Below are 17,077 nucleotides of genomic sequence, written 5' to 3'. Positions count from 1 at the left end.
TCTAGTCAGCAATCCACAGTCATGTCACTCTCTGTCCCTCTCAACACTCATATTGTTGAATATGTAAGGATCTGACGTCTTCAAATGTCTGACTTGCTCCAGTTAAACTGCAAGATCAGAAACTAACTTAAACGGGGCTTCACCAAAGAGGTCAGGGCAAACTCTGGATTGAACTGGGAAGATTAATCAGGGGTCAAACTTTGTGAGTGATGCGAATTTTCTGCAGAGCTTTGACTTAACATGTGTCAACCAGTACTTTTTACCTTCAGGTCAAACACTGGAAGAAGAACTTGCTGCTATTCCTCTGTACAAACCTCCAGAGCACCGCCATATTCTAGATTCATTTTTAAACAGCTCCTGATTACTAATGTTATTATCAGCAAATATTACTCTCAGTAGCAGTCACTCACTTCAACAGCTCCACCTCCAGAGTTGACAGCAGATAGCAGCTGTTTTTGCAGGTGCAGTGGAGAAAAGTGAGATTAACAAATTTAACAGTTTCACTTCTGCAAAATCCAAAGAGCAAATTAGAGTATTAAACACTCTTGCAATAATAAGTCAGTTAGCATTTTTAACATAAAGCCATAAGCTTAAAAAAGCAGTATTTTTATTTTTATTGTTATATTTTTGCACTCAGTCACACCTGTTTCATTTCCTGAGTTATTATTTTCTGTGGTGCAGTATTTCCTGGTATTTCTGTGACTGAAAACACAATTTCAATACTGAAGCATTCTTGACTTTTGGTGTCATGAAGTTTTAACTTTCAGTAGCACAAAGGTATGAAAAAAGAACTAACTGGCTTACTAACTAGTTAGCTCCATAGTTGGTCAGAATTAGTTAGAATTAGTTAAAGTTTCAACAAATTAATCAAATTTCATTAGAAGACATTTCTAAAGACATTCTTTAAAAATATATATTTATACATTTATACATTTCTTTTTTTTTCGTTTTTCTCTCTGCTGTACTTTTGAGTTTCAGTTTAATAAATGTATGTAGGAGGAGCAAACTAGGAACACATTCTCACAGGAATCCAGTTTGAATCCAGTTTATATCTTACTTAAAGGGAATTCACGGATTTGAAAACATACCAGGCACTCTCTTATCACGAGTTACACAAAGTTAACACTCCTGTTGTTTATTCTCTTTGTTTTCCATGTTGCTGAAAGTGGGACCATAACAGAGTCTGAACCAACTGTTAAAAGACCTGGAGAGTCACATAGACTCACCTGTACAACATCTGGATTTAACTTTGGAAGCTCAGAGTGGAGCTGGATCAGACAGACTCCAGGAAAAGAGCTGGAGTGGATTGCTTATATAGATATACCTAGTACTATTTCTTGTTACAGCAATGCAAATTTGACTTTTATTGTATAAAATTTATAGCTGTGTTTATTTCAGTGAACATATTTAGTTATTAAAATAATAATCCCTACTATTCCTAAAAAGCTTCACTGACAAAGTCTGGTTGTTAAGTTGAAAATTATTTCGAACTCCGTTAATCATGAAACTCAAAACTAATGTATCCCTGCTGGGCAAATGAAGGGCGAGTTTGAAAATAACCAACTTCATTAGCTGCTCTTTGTTTGTTCACATCCTCACTGTATAACAAGGAGCATGACACTCTTCAGTTACAGGCATACAGCTGACTGAATGTCTTATATTAAGAATTCCTTTACAGCAAAAAATATTCAAGGGATGTTCGGGCTAACCACACGAGAGGCAAAAACAGCTGACAGGTTCATTCCAAGTGAATCCTTTGGCTGGGAGGTGTAAATCCTTTTCTTTCTTTTTTTTTCTACACCTTATAGGAAAAATCTGCACAGTTATTTGATTTGGTAGACTGTAGGACAATGTTTCTACTTTTGACTGTCTGCTGTACAGATAAAACCCTTTACTGAAACTTTTAGTTTTTTTAAATTTATGACGAAAAACATTTCACTTCTGTTTATTTTCTGTCTTCTATTGAAAGGCGTAAAAAGTCAGAATCCAAACCAGTAGTTAAAAACCCAGGAGATTCGCACAGATTGACCTTTACAGGATCTGGATAAAACTGGGTCACACAGGCTACTGGAAAAGGGCTGGAGTGGATTGCTCACATCTGGAACAGTGCTGGCACCCTGGCACTCTCAGTCAGTTCAAGGCCGGTTTACCATCTCCAGAGACAACAGCAGACAGCAGGTGTATCTGAAGATGAACAGCCTGAAGATTCTGCTGTTAACACTCACAGTAACTAAAGTTCTTTAAGCATCTGCAGAAAGTCCTACTATTCTCACCTCCACTGTCAGTCTTAATAATAATAATAATAAAGGTTAAAATCATTGGGAGGGGAAGATTGCCAGCACAAAGATATCTCCATTATCAATAACCACTAGAAAATCTGTGGAGAGCGTGTGCTATAGTTTGCTCTGAAATCTGATGGGAACCTTACAAAAACTTCACTTCTGTTCAAAAATAAAAAAAAAAAATAAAAAGAAACAATCAACTGTTCAGCCACACCCTCTTCTAAACCCTTTGGAGACAATAGCAAGATTTTTGAGCTGGAAAAGCAACATTTTTTTCTAAATTCTTGTTGTTAATCTGATTTCACAACTTCAAATTTGATTTTAGAAACAGAATTTGAATGTGATAGGTGATGTGACATTGTGTTTAGCTTAATGTAAACACAATGTCAGTGATGTAGTGAGAATCGCATTACATGATCATATTTAAAGGAGTTCTGCAGAGTTGTAAACATACCCAACACACTGCCAGTATGGCTTACAGAAAGCTAACACTCCTGTTGGTTTCTCTCTTTGTTTTGAGCTGTATTAAAGGTCAGACCATAACAGAGTCTGAACCAGTTGTTAACTTTGGAAGCTCAGTGTGGAGCTTGATCAGACAGGTTCCTGGAAAAGGACTGGAGTGGATTGCATTTATACACACAGATAGTACTCCTATCTATTACTCCCAGTCAGTCAGGGGTAGATTCACCATCTCCAGAGATGACGCCAGCAGTAAAGTCTATCTACAGATGAACAATCTGAAGACCGAGGACACAGCAGTGTATTACTGTGCCAGATAGTACACAGTGAAGTGAGTACTCAAGGAGTCAAACAAAAAATACTTCCTCAATTTATCACAGTGACACAGAGCATTTGGCTTTTTCTGTGTAATCCTCATTTCAGTGAATATGCCATATCATATTTTAATGTTTAGTCCAAAAGACATTTTCTCCACAACTATTTATGCATTTGTTGTGTTATTTCTTGTGAAATAACATTAATATATAAATATATATAACCTTATTATGTTATAGTCATTACCTTCAATGGTAATTTCCCATACATTCTTATACAGCACAAACCTAAAAGACAAAGCTTTTAGAATAATTTGTCCAGGTTAAAGACAATAAAGATGACTGCCAAGTTCATTCCAATTTATCTGACAGCATAATAGAAAGCAGAGAAGAATACATTTCTCTACAATTCATTCATAGTTTTAGTACCAACTACAAGATAGTGCTTTGAAATCTCTACTTGCAAGGGGAAGATTTTCACTTATATTTTGTGTAAGAAAAACTACCAGCTTACCTAAAGGACAGGAGCAGGTTGTGAGAACTTATGACATTGTTAACGTCTATTATTCTAAGTAAAACAAAACTGAATTAAACATAGAAAGTCAAAATGGAATAAAATTAAAAAACTAATTAGAAAATGCAAACCTATAAGAACTCTAGTTGCAAGCATCAGATGTAACAGTGTTTGTGTTTATTTTTCTTCTCATGCAGCCGTAGCCAGAGACAACAAGAGAAAGCAGTTGTATCAGCAGACGAAGATTCTGCAGACTGTTTTTGATCTCGACACCCACAGTTTAGCAGCTGTAATTATCTCAGACAATATTTTAGTTTTATTGGTTGTGATGAAAACCACTAAGGTAAGGAGAATAAACAGAAATTTAAAAACAAGCTGACACATGGATTTTATAAGGACCAGTTTTGTAGTTTATACTCATCAGAGCATTAGAGGGCAGTCGCTGCAGTCTAGAAAACAGGCAGATCAATGATGACTCGACCTTTGTGTGTGATTTAAGGTGGCATCCATTTCAAACTTGTAGTTTTAGGAGACAACTGTGTGCTTTTGTTAAAAAAAAGGGTTAATAAAGCAAAGAGCAACAAAGAAGGCCAAACAAAATTAAAAATTAAACTAAAGCAAAACAGAAGTGGAAAACAAAGCAAAAAATTAATCAGTGTCTCCCCACTGAAAACAAACATATGTCAGTGTTTGACCAAACTCACTGTCTTTAGTGTACATCAGTGTACAGAAACACAAAGCAAAACACCTAGTCATATAAAAAGTTAAAAGAAGAAAATTTTCAAATTTTAGTCCAATTTTAACAAAATCTTTCAATAACATCATTTTGGATGATAATTTATCTTTCTACGTCTTTTGTTGTTTCGTTGACTCACACAAAGATTTGTTTATTTATCACAATGACAAAGTACATTTGGCTTTATCTGCACTGTATCAGGTAGAGTGCTTGTAATTTTTTATATATCTTATTATATTTTGATTTTTTTAAATCGTTATTTAATTATTTGTTGACAAGTGGAACTCAGATAAGTAAAAAAAACAGGCACTTTACAACTGTGAAAGTAAGCAAAATTAACCACAAGAATGTAATATTTAATATATTATATTATGTGCTGACACAAGTAAAAACTCTTTTAACTGTCAGCTTCATTTAGTCAGAGTTGATTTGTTAATTCATATTTCTTGGCTGTTTTTCACTTGTAATGGCCAAGTTCTTAATTTACCCATGTCTGTTTTTTACTTTAGATTTTTCTCTTTTACATTTAAAGGCAATTTCCTGTACACTGCTGCCTCAGAGACAAAACATAGTTTCAGAAAAGTTCATAGTAAATTACATTAATTCATAGCTGTAATCCAACATTAAAATGCAGCTTAACTGTCCAGGTTCAACACAATAGAGATGACTGCTAATTCCATTCTAGTTCTACTTGTGTGAAAAGAGAGAAGAATGTGCACAAATTAACAGTTCACAGTTTTTGGCAGAGTATTTTTTTCTTTTTTTGTGGGGCGGGGTAATTTATTCTGAGCAAAAACTTTTTAATCATTCAACTTTTCTGTCATGGGTTTGAAGAGGTGCAAATGCAAATATTCTTTCTTCTCCTTCCTCTACTTATGAGACTGCTGAAACCATCCAGAGCTGGTGGACCAACAATACAGTTAAACAAGATGGACTGTAGGACAGTGCTGCTGCTTTTGACTGTCTGCTGTGCAGGTAAAACTTTTTACAAAATAAATAAATACAAAAAAGAAAAAACTATTTTTATGTTCTTTTAATTTATGATTAAGATCTTTTTCTTCTTTTATTATCTGCCTGTTTATTTCTTGACAGGTGTTGATGGTCAGACTCTGACTCAGTCTGAACCTGTGGTTAAAAGGCCCAGAGAATCCCACAGACTGACCTGTACAACCTCTGGATTCACATTCAGCAGCCACTGGATGCATTGGATCAGACAGGCTCCTGGAAAAGGGCTGGAGTGGATTGCCCTCATTTATACTGATAGTAGTGGCATGTTCTACTCTGATTCTGTCAGAGGCCGGTTTACCATCTCCAGAGACAACAGCAAACAGCAGCTGTATCTGCAGATGAACAGTCTGAAGACTGAAGATTCTGCCGTTTATTATTGTGCTCGAGACTCACAGTGACTGGAGCTGGTTTGGCAGCTGTACAAAATCCTACATCTGTCAGGAGAAATAAGAATACACAATTTTTAGAGCAAAATACCAACAGAATTTGGAATTAAAAGCATACATTACAGCTGTCATCAGATGACCGTTGTCAGGCTTCAGGGTCAAAGGGGGGACTGCAGCTTATCCCACCTGCCATAGGGTGAGAGATTGGGTACACCCTGGACAGTTCATGAGGCTGTTGCAGGGGTAACATACAAGAATGAAAACCATTTACACCTATGGGCAATTTAAAATCACCAACTGACCTAACTCCACTAACTGCATGTCATTGGGTTGTGGGAGGAAGCCTGAATACCCAAAGAGAACATGATGAAAGAGAACATTGATGCCATCTGAGGCATCAATACTCAACTCAAGGGTTGTGCAGCCTGGACAGTCTTTGACCATCACCTTTCAGGTCTCTTGTTATTCTTTGACTGATAGCAGCTTTGCAACAGGTTGGCTCAGACAGGAAAATCAATGGACTTGGACTTTTAATGGAATTCTTTTCACTTACCCTTACACACACATAAAAATAAAAACTAACTAAATAAATGAATGAATGACTAAATGCATTAAAAAATAAACACACAAATGAAAAACAGTCTCACACAGCCTTTACAATGTGATTGTTAAAATCACTGTCCAGATAAAATAGAAATAACCATGTGCTAGAATTTAGACTTAAAACTCCTGTGGCAGATCTTCTCAGGACACTAGAGGGCAGTCAGTGTTAAGTCTCTGTCTTTAGGACACTAGATCAACAATCACTCCACCATCGTATGTGAGTGACTGTGCTTTTGTCACAGGGTGCTTTCTTACAAAAAAACAAAAAAACAAACAAAAAAAAAAATAGACTGAATGAGCTGATCTTTTTCCAGCTCAACAACTCTGAAGGAATGGGATTGTTTATCAGTCAGAATAAAATGTATTTTCAGGCTACTCATATTAACAGATGTTAAAAAGGAGAAACACTGAATGCAACTTTATACTAATGCATTGATTCTAGCAGCTAGTGCATACACCTGTAAACTTGATCACGGAGTCAAATGTGCAACATGTCTTCCTGTTATTTCGAGCAAGTGAGTTTAGATTTCAGCAGAATAAGAAAAACAGATCTTTGTTGTCTCTTTTTTCACTCTCATCTTAAACTCTGTCTGTTATAGCTAGTGGTCACTATAGCAGGAGAAACAGTCATGATGTTGAATATTTAAGAGCCTGAAGCATCTGAAGTACAAAGACTAGCTCCAATTAAGTTGTGCCAAACTGACCAGAAATTAACTTCAACAGGGCAGAGAAAATGAAGTATCCATCTGTAGTGGATTACAGTAAAAACATCCTTTAAAACATTATTTATCATAAAACATTTAGTTTACCGCAAAAATATACTAACTACATATGATTTAAGACAGATTTCTAAAGTACATTTAATAGATGAATGCCTTAGAAGAAAAATAAAACATGTTGCAAAAAATGCAAATAAAAGTTTAAAAAATGGCCCCTGGGTTTGGAATTTTTCTGTGATTTTGATGTATTCTTTTGGATTCATGTGCTTTATGTTCAAGCCTTACAGTTAGTCCACTGAATATACTCTTATTGCTCAATGATACTGAATTTGTTTTCTTTGCTTCTAGTCCTTGTTTCCTCATTCTGAGTTCTGCATGTGGGCCTGACTCCTGCCTGCTACACAGCAAATCTTTATGGTCAGTAGTAATCTTTTAATTACATACTTTTTATAAATCTCATCAGCAGGATATCAAGGCAATAAAAGGAGGGCTTCATTTTTTTAATTACATTGGTGACTCTCCACAGATACTGCTCCAGAACTTGAAGTCAACATTAAAAAAACAACATTTAACATAAAGTTAAAGTTAGACAAAACATCATTTGAATCAATGAAAGAAAAGAAATATTCATCAGTTCCCGCTCTACTGAGAACAAATATATTTCAGTGCTGTGATAAAACTTACTGCCTTTAGGTACTTGGTAACAGCACAGCATCGCAAGACAGAAGATAGCTGTAATCAAAAGTAAAAGAAAAAACACCAAAGAATTTCTAGTGAGGGCCTTTTGACACCTTTTAAAACCCTCAGATTTGAATTTAAACACAGAATTTGAATGTAACAGGAGGAGCTTGATGTAAACAAATTATCAATGATCTTTTCCATGATCATATTTAAAGGAGTGAAAACATACCCGAATACCCGACACACTGTCAACATGGCTTACAGAAAGTTAACACTCCTGTTGGTTGTTCTCTTTGTTTCAAGTTGTGTTAAAGGTTGGACCATAACAGAGTCTGAACCAGCTGTCAAAAGACCTGGAGAGTCACACAGACTCACATGTACAACATCTGGATTTAGCTTTAGTAGCTCAGCGTGGAACTGGATCAGACAGGCTCCTGGAAAAGGACTGGAGTGGATTGCTTATATAGATACAGCTAGTACTCCTATCTATTACTCCCAGTCAGTCCAGGGTAGATTCACCATCTCCAGAGATGACTCCAGCAGTAAAGTCTATCTACAGATGAACAATCTGAAGACTGAGGACACAGCAGTTTATTACTGTGCCAGTGATACACAGTGAGAGACAGTAACAGAGCACTCACACAAAAACTACTTCCTCTATTTATTATAACTACATAGAACATCTGACTTTGTATGTATTATATCTGGTTACGTCTGGTTTAATGAAGAAGTCTTTTCACATTTAAATGGTTAAAACAAAGTATATTTATATTTATATATTTATTGCTTAGCATCCAAATAAACATAAAATAATCATTTTAAAACTTTGAAAGCAGGTTAAAATTCAGTACATTACAACCAGGAATATATACAATAAAGCTTATGAGGTGTTGATCCTACACCGAAGATACAATTTCAACAGTGAAATCCATTTAGTTTTTTGCAATAAGTGTTAAAATCTTTGTCAGGCGTCGCTGTGTGGATGTGAGGAAGCGAGAACCCAAATGCAGGTCTCACGGCTTGGTGAAGGCTGGTGTTTATTATAATGAACGGAACAGAACATGGGAGATGTGGCTGACTGGCTGAAAAGACTGGCTGACTGAACTGAAGCACACATGCAGAGTAGATGATGACAAGACAGTGAAGAGGGAGAAACTAAGGACTTAAATACACAGGCTGATGATAATGATGATGAGAGATCGGTGAGTACTCAGCTGAACATAATCTGACTAACGATACACAGGAAGCGAACTAGAACATAATGCACATAGGCAGACGGCTGGCACAGGAAAACAGGAAACATGAAAACTATGTCCAAAACTGAAAACACTGGGACAACGACCCAGGAACCCTGACAATCTTCAGTTAGTATGCCTTGTGGTTTGAGCCCATGTGTATTTAAATGCGTACACACATGCAAAAACACAATACAGTTTGTTTTTTCTTGAAAAAACACTAAGGATGTGTAAAAAACAGCATTGCACTTCATATTATCAGAACTGTCAAGGGCAGTCACTGTGAAGTCTCTACTTTTAAAAACAAGGTTAATAATGACTCTTCCTTTATGTGTGAAATAATCTGTGGTTTACCTTTAAATTCGAAAAGAGCCAAAAGACTAGAGGACCTTGCTTTTTTAAATCTTAGTTTCTTAAATTCATACATTTGTCATTTATTTGTGAACTTTAGTTAAACAACTACATAGTACTCCCCAATACTTCACGGGAGTTTGAAGAGAGATAAAATTGGAGTCTTCTTCTATAATGGAAATACAGTAAATCATTGAATATATTGGATTTTTATGCCTGGATTCAGAAAAGTCAATATTTATTTGGTATGACATAAGCAGGCAGATGGGTAGAGGATTGACTCAGGCAGCTTCTCTGTCAGCTGTGCTCAAGAACCTCACATGTTTATTTTCATCATATCAGGGATAATTTAATGGCAAAGGGTCTGTAAATTGTTTTAATGTATGTTTGGGAAAATATTTAAATGTTTGAACCCAGATTTTTAGAAAAATGAACTTTTTAAAAAAATTACCTGTTCTTTTCTACTGTTCAGGAGAAGTTAATGATAATATTTCAGATGCCTTCCACCTGTGTTTAATTGACAGCTGAAGTGTGGAAAAAATAGTCGACAGACACACAAAATTAAGCAAGCTGGACTGTAGGGTGATGTTGCTACTTTTGACTGTGTTCTATAGATAAAAATCCTCAATGAAAATCTTGGCGAGACCAGTGAACTTCACTGGAAGCCACTGAAGGGATGCAAGAATAGTTGTAATATGTCACTGCGACACAAATGGACAGAAGGTGCTGAGAAAGAATATTTAAAGCAAAAAAGAAGTTACAAATACCTGACATGAATCAACCCTTACATACTGTTACTCTTTCTGTGTCACAAAATAAACTTTTATGATATTTTAGGGCGAGAATGTAGCTGTGTAAACTTCAAATATCTGCTCGGTTGATCAAGACATGTATATTTGCAAAAGTGCTCCGACGTTTTCAGAGACATCTGTTAGCCACCAGTTTGAAGTTTTGCGAGATCCTGAGTTACTTTTGCGAGATGTCGCAAAACTTCATCTTCTTTTTTTTTTCTCCCATGTCCCTTGTGGGGCTCCGTAAAAAATAAATTGTGCAGTTGCTACAAATGTACATTGTACATCAGTGTACATCAATTTACATTGTCAATATACATTGAGGCAGTTCTGGGTAAGAATTCATTTATAATTCATTTTGTATCTATTGTATCTATTGAAATAGATTTTAGATGCCAGGAGAGAAAGGGATCATGAGTCCACAATTCAGGCAGCAGTTGATCCCTCTGGTATCTCTGCTGTGATTTCCAAGTGTGAACTTGTTAATCTTCTGTACTGCTTATCTCACAGGAGATCAAGGGATGAAAAACTTTTCTCTTCTGCACAAACCGTTTATGCATTCTTTTAGATTAGGCACTCCTTAGTGTCTCATTCATTCCCCCTCCCATCATTGTCGCACAAATACACACAGCGTCCAATGCTAGCTTTACCTGAACAGGGCACACCATACAGAATCTCAGTGTATCTCTGTCTTATGTTGGTTAAACCTATATACTTAATTAAATTCTGATTAGTATTAAAAGCAATTGAGCAATTGATTAACCGTGAACAAAATTAAAAAGATTTCTCTTATTAAAATTCATGCATAATGATGAGCTGCAGAGACACATTTTTTATCTTTCACCTTCCTGCTGCCAGTATCAAACACAGAGAGACACTAATCTGCCAAGGTAAAACCTGAATCATGTCTTCAGACACAGAATTAAAGGAGACATTTTCATAAGTGCAACTGATTCAACATATTATTAAGACTTTGATTATACTACTACTACTACTACTACTTTGATTATATGTTTGAGAATAAAGTTGATTTACTATTAGCAAAAGCACATATAGATAAACTCAGTATCATTTTACACATAAAAGTCTAGATATCAAGTCCATTTACCCTCTCACAGATATGAAAGGTAAGTCCACCTGGATACAGTATAATTTATAACTCCTGTATAAACAGTTACTCTCCATTTGATGCTACATCACATCACCTTTTTCAGATGTTAAGGGATAATTTAATGCAAAATTTTCTGTAAATTTTATAAATATGTTTTTGATGAGAAATTGGCAAAAATGTTGCATTGGATGATTTCAGATTAATTTGAAATGTAAAGTATTTGAATACTCCTTTGCTTGAGGTCCTCACAATATGCAAATATTTACATGTCTTCCACCTACTTATCTGACTTCTTAGAGTCTGGAGAGAATAGTGGACTGACTAAGTTAAACAAGATGGACGGTAGCATAGTGCTACTAATTCTGACTGTCTGCTGTACAGGTAAAACTCTTCACAAATTCTTATGTTATTATTGAAAATTATTTATTTTCCTAATGGCCTATTTATATCTGTTGTTAGGTGTTGATGCTCAGACTCTGAGAGAATCTGAACCTGCTGTTAAAAGGTCTGGAGAATCCCATAAATTGACATGTACAGCCTCTGGATTCACATTCAGCAGCTACGGTATGGACTGGATCAGACAGGCCCCTGGAAAAGGGCTCGAGTGGATAGCTCATATATGGGACAATGGTAACAGAGCATTCTACTCTCAGTCAGTCCAAGGACGTTTTACCACCTCTAGAGACAACGGCAAACAGCAGCTGTATCTGCAGATGAACAGTCTGAAGACTGAAGATTCTGCTGTTTATTATTGTGCTCGATACTCACAGTGACTGGAACTGTTTAAGCAGCTGTACGAAATCCTACACTCTTACATTATGTTACATTTATCTTTCATCATAAATGTAGTATAATGAAAGTATTACTAATACTAAATCTATTAAGGCTAATACTGTAAGAAAGTCTTTTTTGCACGTTTCTGAAAGGTTCATTACATTTCACACTAGTTGAGAGTTAAACTCTCAACTAGTGTCTCCTCCAGTGTCACCATGAAGGTCACTTCAATATCAAAGGTATTCAAAGGTAATAAAATATTATGGTAAGTTAAAATGGTCACAGGAAGTTGTTCATATATGAGAGGATCATTTAAGGCCTCAACAGACATCCCAGCTGTATAAAAAGATTAAATGGAAGAGAAACCACCGCCTATACCTACTGCAAAAACATTTAAACTGCTTTAAAAAGGGAAAGAAAAACAGAGAGAAAATGAACACTCTACTCAATCACCATTTTAAATTGAAATAATTAGATGCAAAAATATTAAAATTAGCATCAAGCCTTTCCTCATATTTAAAATCAGGCATGAACAGGCTCACATCTCTTGAGCTTAAAGAGCAACCATGCCCTCTGTAGCTCTGCTACTAATGCTGGCTGCTGCATCTTTTGTGGTGCTTTTTTGTATTCACTCTAACAAACACCCTAGAAACAGCATGGTATACACCCTGGTATACAGATGGCTCTTTTCTGGTTATGACATGTTCTTCTGCTACTACCACTTTGCCATAAATAGAACAATGTTAAAGACGAAAAAGACTAAATAGGAATGCACATTTATGTGAATGCACATTTATATTTTAACAAATAAAGGAAGTTTTTTTTTTTTTTTTAAATTATTAAATGTGCCTTCCTGTGTCTTCCTGTACTTTTAAGTGAATGGATATGGTTTCCAAAAAAGTTAAGAGACTCAAACACACACACACATATATATATAAATAATAAACTTTATTTATAAAGCACACTTAAAACCAAGGGTATACCAAGGTGCTTAACAAGTAACATAGAGAATAAAAGAAAGATAATAGAAATAGAAATAGGACCAAAGCAAGAACCAGGTATGCAAGCAGATAACTGTCACTGATACATAGGAGAAGCAGCAAATACAGAACAAACAAGGAATTAAATGAGCATAAAAGTGCATAATGTAAAATCATAAGTGAAATGTTAACTAGAAGGAAAGGCAAGATTGAATAAGTGGGTCTTTAGTCGTGATTTAAACAGTGCAAAGGTGCAGACAGCAAGAGGGAGGTTACTCTACAGTACCGGGGCAGCCAAAACAAACATACAGTCACCCCGAGACTTCAGCCTCGGGGTGACCGTGGTTCAGCCAGAACCTGTGCAGGTCAATTATATATAATTGACCTGCAAAGGTTCTGGATTCACTTTCAGCAGCTACTGGATACACTGGATCAGACAGGCTCCTGGAAAAGGACTGGAGAGGTGGAGTGGATTGCTCTAATTCATACTGATAGTAGCAAAGCTTTCTACTGTCCCTCAGTCCAAGGCCAGTTTATAATCTCCAGAGACAACAGCAAACAGCAGCTGTATCTGAAGATGAACAGTCTGAAGACTGAAGACTCTGCTGTTTATTATTGTGCTCGACACTCACAGTGATAGGAGTTGGTTCAACAGATGTACAATATCTTCAATGGGTCAGGACAAGTATGAAATAAATTGTTGAGGAAAATATGAGTTGATCTTGGAATGAAAACTTTTGCGGTGCTCATGAGAACACTGTCATGTTTAGATGATAATGGATGATGATGAAGACTAAGTATTCTTATTTTATTTTGTGTTTGTCACACACAGTGACTGAAGTACTTCAGAATTTAGCAAATTTGACCTATTTTGGCATTTGATGACAGCTAAAATATATCCCAAAATATGATCATTTTATGTCTTGAAATTCTGAAATGACTTTTTCTTAAAATGACCCAATATGCACAAGTCTCAGTTTATCCATTTTACAATTTTATACTGTTGAAAAGGTGCTAAAGGTCTTTGTACATTGAGCCTGTTCCAATGGTGGGTTTATTAGTTTGAAACTATGAAACTGTAACTTCTCATGTCTAACTGTATTATTTATGCAACAGTGGTGACAGAGTTAAGGGAGGGGGTCTTGACACTGTCATGAGAACTGTCCATGTTCCCACTATACTTCCTCAGGGCAGGAGTAATTACATATTAGGTATATAAGAAACAGAGGTAATACATAGGTCACTGAGGACAGTCTTAGACACTTTTAGTGGTTATACATATCCAAACACTTACAGGATTTTCTTTTGTTTTTTCAATTTTATTATTATGATCAAAGTTAGAAAAAAAAAACAGAAAACAAAGAAAATTTTAAGTTTACTTAATCATCATCAAGCATATCTACAGTACAATAAATGCACAAACAAACAAACAACAAACTGTATATTTAAATGTAATTAATCAAATGCAAGTATAATGAGGATTTAGAGCTTCCTGTCAATTGAAATGAAGGTTATGCGTATAAGGGAGCTCTGTGATCACTCATCTGCCTGCTTTCCTGGGTGTTTGGCTTCTCTTCTGTTTACATGTCTACTGCTTTCCCTGACATCACTCAGTACTGATCATCACTACTCTGGTCCAGTCACGTTTTTGCCCTGTCCTAAATTCTATCACTGCTGTGATTCCTTTCTGCCATGATGGGTCATTAGAGTCTAATTCCCAAATACATTGATTTCTCTATCTCAATAAATTATGTTAAATTCTTCCAAATGATCTCTCCTTATTGAAATGAAGTGTGTGACTGCATCAGTGGGGGAACAGAAGAGCCCACATTAGTTCAGCTTGAAAAACCTAACATGTTTTCTGTAGCTCTGATCTTACAGCTGCATCCAATCTCACTGGATTCACTCAAATAAACATGTTAGAATCACTAAGTGACCAGATGAATGATGGATACAATATTGATTTATGCTTTCACAGGTGTGTACAGTATTGATTTCATCAGCCAGACTCAATACTTGTGCAGCCATGACAAGTCTTTGCCCATCATCTCTCAGGTCTCTGGTTATTCTTTGACTGATGGCAGCTATGCAACAGATTGGATTTGAAAGACAAACCATTGGACTGGAATTTTGATCAGGGTTAGAAGTGCACTTTACATACATACTCCAACAGATCTGCACAAATGCTTAGCAACAAGGATGGTTCACCATCTCTAGAGACAACATTTATAGTCTGGTTTTAATGGAATTTGTTTCACTGACCCTTACATGCCAAGAAAAATAAAAACAAATACATTTAAAAAGAAAACACAAATTAAAAAAACAGTCTCAGACAGCAGTCTTTACAATTTGATGATTAAAATTATGGTTAAAAATTTAGACTCAAACTGATGTGACAGATCTTATCAGTACACTAGAGGGCAGTCAGTGTTAAGTCTGTTCATTTAGGATCAGCAAGGAAATGACTGCAGCTTCATGTGTGAACCAGGACCGTTTCACATTAGTTTTTTTAAGAAAAAAAAAAGTTAGTAGACCGAAGAAGCAGTTTTTCTTCTGTGCATTAAGAAGAAAGTGTGTTGTTTATGAATCAGATTATGATTTATTTTCTACCTGGTCATGTTACATGCTTTGCTCCGCTTTTAAATAAAAATAGGTTTTAAAAGGGAACAAGATTTATTTTTTTTTTTTTTCTGAAGCAATCTTGATATTTAATGGAGCCATTCTGCCAACTAATGCATACATAGTTACAAACTTGGTCTCAAAGTCAAATATGCAATATGTCTCCCTGTAGCGTGTCATTTCAAGCAAGTAAGTTTGCTTTCCAGCACAGGAAGAAAAACTAATCTTTGGACGCCTGCTTTTTCACTCAACCAAATAACAACTGTGCAACAGGATGGGTTAAAATAGCATTAAGGACAACCAATGGATTTGATTTTTCATCAATAAGGAGACGTGTACTGCCTGTGCTCTTGTTTTTTATCTCAAATTGCTTGTCTCTAATATTGTCTCAAATTCAGTAGAATGAAAGTGATGGAGTATGAAGGCATATGTGTGGTAGACACATTGAAACCAGACGATATTGATCTTATCCAATCAGACTCAATGGCTGTGCAGCCTGGAAAGACTTTTAGCTGCCAGGTCTCTGGTCATTCTATGACTGATGACAGCTATGCAACACATTGGGTCAGACAGCATGTTTGACAGCTGTTCATTACTGTGTGCTTGTTAGTGACACAGTAATACAAACCAATTAAAAAACTCTGCAAAATCACTCAGCTACCAGTAACTAAATATTGTAAATGTGAATGATGACAGTGTGAATTAACATATATGCGGTCAGTTCAATTCGGTTTAATCACCCTTGATGATTGATGGTCATCTTGATGGTCATCCTTGATAGGAGGTGTGTGAATAAATGCATCTTTTAGTAAAAACACAACTGCATCTTCTTGTCTGCTAGTTACGTAGGACCACAGTGATTCAAACCAATAGATAAATAAAATGTTTGCCTGTTGTTGTGTCTCAGCAGCAAAACATTCATGCACCAGTGATCTCTTGCTTCGTGATAGGAATTTTATTTTCTGCAGAGAAAAGACAGTGACAAATATGACAATTTTTTTTATTATGCTTTGATGCATGCTCAATGATCCAGGTAAGGATATCCCCAAAAATTGATTCTGTTCATCTAGACATTTGAACAGAATCAGGCATTTTCAGTGGGAGAGAAGTTTTTTCACTCACTTGGTCACTTGGATGGCTGAAGAAAACTTAAAACGTTACATTTAGATGAACAGATTCAACTTTTTGGGATGTTCTGAACAGTTTCTCTGTAAGGATAAAAATCGCTAACAAATCATAAGTAGCTCTTAAAAGAAAGAAAGTGGTGATGATAATATAAAAAAATATGTATGTTTAAAAATAAAACACCAACAATAATAATAATAATAATAAAAAAGAAGAAGTAGAGGAAGAAGAAAAAAATTCATGGATAAGAAGTGACATTTCAGAGGTGGTCTTTGAAATTTAACTCTCACATGGTCTTTTGTCTAACAATGGTGCAGGCGGGGGTGGGGGGGATCTATGCAAATTCTTCTTCTTTTATAAGCATATCCCAAGTCATGCTCATACAGTTT

At 35.8% G+C, this 17,077-nt stretch overlaps 1 gene segment (V, D, J or C); it reads left to right on the top strand.

Annotated features, from left to right (window-relative positions):
- Window positions 1–5,208: 5,208 nt before the first annotated feature.
- On the top strand, window positions 5,209–6,186 carry LOC120439897. The segment is given in 2 exon segments: window positions 5,209–5,280; window positions 5,398–6,186. Coding segments are annotated over 2 exon segments (360 nt in total).
- Window positions 6,187–17,077: the final 10,891 nt, after the last annotated feature.

Source organism: Oreochromis aureus, linkage group 4 (genome assembly GCF_013358895.1).
Source record: "Oreochromis aureus strain Israel breed Guangdong linkage group 4, ZZ_aureus, whole genome shotgun sequence".
Classification (NCBI taxonomy): domain Eukaryota; kingdom Metazoa; phylum Chordata; class Actinopteri; order Cichliformes; family Cichlidae; genus Oreochromis; species Oreochromis aureus.
Note: the sequence above shows the minus strand (reverse complement) of the source record. Positions and strands in the feature narration are given on the sequence as shown.